Consider the following 5,838-nt stretch of genomic DNA (forward strand, 5'->3'; position numbering starts at 1 on the left):
TCCTTTGCCCCAAGCTGGAATTTGTCCCGCGATATAGGAAGGTAGAAGTCGCCATTTTACCTGCATCTCAGAAAGCCTTAGATATGTCTGCTAATCGTTTCAATGTTTTCTCATAATGGATGCTGCCATCTTCATTGAAGATGGCACAGTGCCCGTGACTTGTATACCCACATAGACACACCTGGAAATTAGAAACAAAGTAGATTAATGGATTAGCCAGCCTAGTTGGCTTGGAGGGTAGCGCGTCTGTCTTGTAAGCGCTAGGTCGCAGGTTCGATTAACGCTCTGGGCGGATTTTATCCTAAACAGAAAAGGTTCATTCTCGGAACGACTGGCTTTCTCTTGTCCTGTCGTCCTTCTCCTTTCGCTTTTAGGAGGATAAGACCTTGGGAATTAGAGTTTGCTCTATCCAACCCTCTTGGCAAAAAAGATTTTTCAAACGGTGTGTCCATTCACCAGATTGTTTAACTTCAGTGTTTTCCAGTTGGCTAGAAATCTAGCTAATATAAGCTAACTTAACTTCAGTTATCCATTTATTTTGTTATGAAATAGGTAACTACAAAACTTATCCTAAATATATACAGCCCCTTGTGTAACTGACTGACTGACTCACTCATACTAATTCTAACCCACTTCTAGATGTGCTAGTAACCTTTATATGATACAATGGATACACGTTCCGGTTTCGATCTTATCCGGCTCGAGTTTCGTCCATAACTTTATAACCGAGAGTTTCATAACTTTATAACCTAGGATGTTTAATATAAACATATTTAATAATAATCCATTTATTTTTCCTTATATACCTATACTGGAAATTCTCTGCACACCTGGCCTTTGATGCTTCGTGTGCAAATAAATAAATACTGGGGATTCTGATCAAAACTGGCAAGGCATGGTTTAACTTGAATTAGCCAAAGGACACAACTTGCAAAAGGTCTACATACTTACATCACAAGCTATGGTGAGAGAAGGGAACTGTTTCCTTATCATTGGAATCACTTGGAACAGGGGGTTGTCTGGAGTGTAGTGTGCAAATAAATAAATACTGGGAATTCTGATCAAAACTGGCAAGGCATGGTTTAACTTGAATTAGCCAAAGGACACGACTTGCAAAAGGTCCAAGTACATACTTACATCACAAGCTATGGTGAGAGAAGGGAACTGTTTCCTTATCATTGGAATCACTTGGAACAGGGGGTTGTCTGGAGTGTCGGCAAAACTAGCAGTTTCATCCTGGACAAAAAAGAAATAATTTATTACTTTACCTTTTTTTCCTCTTCTTCTTTTTTGTCTTCCTCCTCTCTTCTTCTTTGTCTTCTTCTTCTCCTTCCCCCCCCTTAAACACTTTATCACTTCCTCTTCTTCTTTTTTGTCTTCCTCCTCTCTTCTTCTTTGTCTTCTTCTTCTCCTTCCCCCCCCTTAAACACTTTATCACTCACATGTCATTTGTTGTCTTCCTCTTCATTCCTTTGCTTTTTTTATGGACCACTAGCACATTTTTTTTTTTTTTTAATCAAAAGTAATAAACCAAGATAAATAATGGTTTTCTCACCTTGGTTAGATTTTGGATGACTGGAAAGAGCAGAACAGATTGAAGTCTATGGACCACTAGCACATTTTTTTTTTTTTTAAATCAAAAGTAATAAACCAAGATAAATAATGGTTTTCTCACCTTGGTTAGATTTTGGATGACTGGAAAGAGCAGAACAGATTGAAGTCCATTGGCTACAATTGGTTTGAGGAACTCGGCAACCTTGTTCACTCCATACCGATACACATCGGGCATGGTTTTGATTGTCTCCACTGCATCAGGAGAATCTCTGAAAGATTAGGTAAATAATGGTTGGTAAAAAAAGTTTTTCCCCATTTTAGTGGCTAGTTGTCTATGCAAAAGAGAAAAGATGCAACCTTGTTCACTCCATACCGATACACATCGGGCATGGTTTTGATTGTCTCCACAGCATCGGGGGAATCTCTGAAAGATTAGGTAAATAATGGTTGGTAAAAAAAGTTTTTCCCCATTTTAGTGGCTAGTTGTCTATGCAAAAGAGAAAAGAGATTGGCTATATGCCCAAATAGACCCTTATCTCAACTCTTACTTACTGGCAGAGCTATAGTTAACTTTGGTAACTATGCAGAAGTCATGTTCGTGGAAAAGAAAAGCTCCTTTTTGTATATAACCTAACCCTATAATAACACTGGTCACTGCTCGTTTGTGCCAGTTCCTTTGGTAGCAATATTCCATGGACGTGACTTCTGCACAAATACCTACCTTAACTTTTTGTAACCTTGCTCTGAGGACTTGTAGGTACATCAATCAATTCAGTTTTTTTTTTTTTTTTTTTTTTTTTTTTTTGAAGTGGAAACTTTTTCGTCTCTAAACTAAATAGAAGTGAAAGTGAAGAACTTCGAGGTCACCCTCCCCCTCAACAAAGTGACGATCACCCATGCAAATCAGGTGGACACCCTGTGTTTTTCAATACAATTAAAAATGGGATCATCTAATAAATAAAAGGAAACGACAGGACACTCGTGCGTATGGAGCGATACATTCAGGTAGTCCACAGGTAGAAATATCTATGCATGAAGGTGACTTTTTTGAAGAGGTTTGACAGAGGGAACTGTAACTGCTATGGTCTTATCGTCCCGAAATCGAAGAGAGAAGGAAGACAGGATAGGAAAAAGCCAGCCGTTCCGAGAACGAACATTATCCCATCAGCTTAGTTGGTAGGATAAAATCCGCCCGGGCGGATTTTATCCTACCAACTAAGCTAACTAGGCTGGCAAAAAAGATCTTTTATTTTCACTGCCCTGACGCAAAGACCAGTCCCTATAATATTTGGTTCATCTACTACACCTCAAAGTTTCCATTATTTTCCCTCAAGTCAAACCATTTTTTTTTTATCAAACAATGTAAAACAAATTCAAACAATACCAACTTGGTAAAACTCTCACCCTGCCTCCTCCCCTGATAACGAACGTGTGAAGTGCTGAAGTTCAGTAGAATCATTTCAGCTAAGGTTACACTTCTTGCTGATAGTCAAACTCAGTCCAGCTTTAGTCCAGATTGATTGACCCGAAGAAGAGAGTTGTGATTCTGAGTTGTGGTAATTTTGAGTTGTGACTAGTTCGGAAGAAAATTAGGACTTTATCTGTGTGTTGTGCCGTCGTTAATGGTCGATTATGCCGCTGCAAAAGGTGAGTGAGAGTGCCTTTTCTGGGATTTTTACTTTTTTATAGTTCTTTAGTGTGCTGTGTCGTTTTGGCAAGCCAAACTTTGGGCAGTTCGTCACGTCAATACATTTTTATTGACTAGGTATTTCTCTTCAAAGTAATTAGAAAGTATTGCAATCGGTCCAAATTTTCAAAATCGGGAAATGGGTGGAAAAATTCATTTTAGGGTCCCCTGATTCCGAAAAAGTGGTTTTTATCCAAATGGTCTGTCTGTACGTTTGTGCTTTTAAACTTTCTTTTTTTTCTCTTTTCCATGTTAGGTACATTTTCTTATTTGGTGTTGGACGTTGGTGTGTAAAGCCGAATTTAATAATTATAGGGGAAAAACGGTAATTTTTCGTAATACATAGTCAAAAGTGACAGTGCTTCATTTTGAGTAGGTATTTTGTTATTAAGATATTTTGAGAAAAAACAAGCTGGGTCCGTCCCTCCGGGAATTTTTTAGCCCGTAGTTTATTCGATCATGGTTAAAGAATACCTTTGTACCTACCTAATTTGTTTAATATCCAGTTTATGATCATTATTGATTTGATTTTTTGATTTTACTTTCATGTAATGATTTAAAATCAAGACTAGAGCCCGTTCTCCCTTTATTCCCAATATAATGTTTAAGTCACCCATCCATTTATTGGCCTTTCTCGGCGTAGCTTAACATAGGTGACGCTAAAACCGGTCTTAAATGATCGACTGAAGTGTTACCTAAAACTTTCTCGCTTTGAGTTCATAGGTCGTCGCGAAAAATTTCAAGATTAGAGCTCATTTGTGTGAGAAAATGTGAAAAAAAAAAATCCCTTAACCACTTTATGGCATTTCTTCGGCCCTGACCGGCCCCTTTTTCAGGTCAGAAATTTCAATTTAAATACCTACCTCTCTTTTTTTAATCTCGCCGGGAATTGAACCCTGGTCTCTCGTTTGTAGTCCAATGAAAGGACCACTAGGTAGGTACGTGAAGGAAGTCGACTAAAGAAATGAAAATTTAGATATACACAGTTAATTTAATATAATGGGATTTTTTAATTATTATTTTTATTTCTAGTACAATAAATACTAATATACGTGACAAGTCAAAATAAATTTTATCGCTAATATGTTACTATGGTACAAAAAATGTATAAAAAAAACGTAGTAAAATTTAAATAAAAAATAATACCTAAAAGTTTCTCTTGTTCGCCAAATTTGCATTTATATAACTAGGAAAATAGGTACCTATTTATTAAAAGAGCACACAGAGTAGGTAATAGAGCTCTGTAGTTTTATTGGTGGTAGAGAAATTAACCTAACATATAGTGGATGTTAGGTACCTTCCACTAAAAATCTATTGGATTTTTTTTTTACGTTTTCAAATTCAAAATCAGTGCAATAGAAAAGTAAAATTGAGATCAAACTTAAAAATTAGGGCTTATTCGAATTTATTTGATCGAACGAGATTCTAAAAACACTGACATTTTTTTTGGTTAAAAGGTTTTATTAGTTTTTTTTGGGATCTGATTAGACCTTTGGGGGTATCCTGAATGAATTCTATACCTCACTGAACACTTGAGAAACACACTACTATCACGTCACGTGGGTTAAAATGTTCGACCCACAATTCCACAATATAGGGCCCATAGGTTTTATTAGTTTTTTGGGATCTGATTAGACCTTGGGGGGGGGTATCCTGAATGAATTCTATACCTCACTGAACACTTGAGAAACACACTACTATCACGTCACGTGAGCTCACGTGACGTGAGGACGGTTAAAATGTTCGACCCACAATTCCACAATATAGGGCCCATAGGTTTTATTAGTTTTTTGTGGGATCTGATTAGACCTTTGGGGGTATCCTGAATGAATTCTATACCTCACTGAACACTTGAGAAACACACTACTATCACGTCACGTGAGCTCACGTCACGTGAGCTCACGTGACGTGAGGACAGTGTGGCTATCATGAACGAAATCACCTTTGAATTACATCTTTCTGACTCCCCATGACTTCACGTGATGTGATGGTAGTGTGTTTCTATCTTTAGCGTTCTTCCCATCTCATATGTATGCATAGAATTTCGTTCCAAGAGCGTAGAACAAAAACCATTCTACATTTATATGCACGAAAGCAGAGACAAAAACACAAATAAACTGGCTTGCACCGGTCCTGTCGTCCTTCTCCTTTCGCTTTTAGGAGAATAAGACCTTAGGAGTTAGAGTTTGCTCTATCCAACCCTCTTGGCAAAAAAAGATTTCTCAAACGGTGTGTCCATTCACCACATTGTTGAACTTCAGTGTTTTCCAGTTGGCTTGAAATCTAGCTAATATAAGCTAACTTAACTTCAGTTTTCCATTTATTTTGTTATGAAATAGGTAACTACAAAACTTATTACCTTTATATGATACAATGGATACACGTTCCGGTTTTGATCTTATCCGACTCGAGTTAACACAAATAAACGTAGCGGAAAGCAACAAAATGGAAGAGATAAATAGAAATTAACTATCAAGTCTTTTAAAAAATATTCACATTACAAAATACACATACAAAAGACCCGAATTTCAAAATTAATAATCCCTTTACAAAGATTTCATTTTTTATTACTTTCTATTATTTTTATTAAGATCCTT

General features: G+C 37.0%; 1 protein-coding gene across 1 annotated transcript; it reads right to left on the reverse strand.

Moving 5' to 3' along the window:
- Positions 1-67: 67 nt before the first annotated feature.
- Positions 68-2,249, reverse strand: LOC103518514 (delta-aminolevulinic acid dehydratase-like). Its single transcript, XM_008483588.2, has 4 exons — positions 1,912-2,249; positions 1,676-1,756; positions 1,138-1,236; positions 68-181 (listed from the first exon to the last, which is right to left on the reverse strand). The coding sequence occupies exons 1-4, from the start codon at positions 1,942-1,944 to the stop codon at positions 68-70; spliced, it is 327 nt and encodes a 108-aa protein (XP_008481810.1). The 5' UTR covers positions 1,945-2,249.
- Between the last annotated feature and the right edge of the window lie 3,589 nt (positions 2,250-5,838).

The sequence above is a fragment of the Diaphorina citri genome, unplaced genomic scaffold (assembly GCF_000475195.1).
Source record: "Diaphorina citri unplaced genomic scaffold, Diaci psyllid genome assembly version 1.1 scaffold2225, whole genome shotgun sequence".
Classification (NCBI taxonomy): Eukaryota; Metazoa; Arthropoda; class Insecta; order Hemiptera; family Psyllidae; genus Diaphorina; species Diaphorina citri.

Bases quoted from the DNA above. Each gene is read 5' to 3' on its own strand.
- LOC103518514 (XM_008483588.2), bottom strand. From the start codon at position 1,944: ATGCCCGATGTGTATCGGTATGGAGTGAACAAG. The intron at 1,757-1,911 runs GTTGCATCTTTT...GGAGTGAACAAG, and splicing joins ATCGGTATGGAGTGAACAAG to GTTGCCGAGTTCCTCAAACC. The intron at 1,237-1,675 runs GTGAGAAAACCA...TTTTTTGTCCAG, and splicing joins TCATCCAAAATCTAACCAAG to GATGAAACTGCTAGTTTTGC.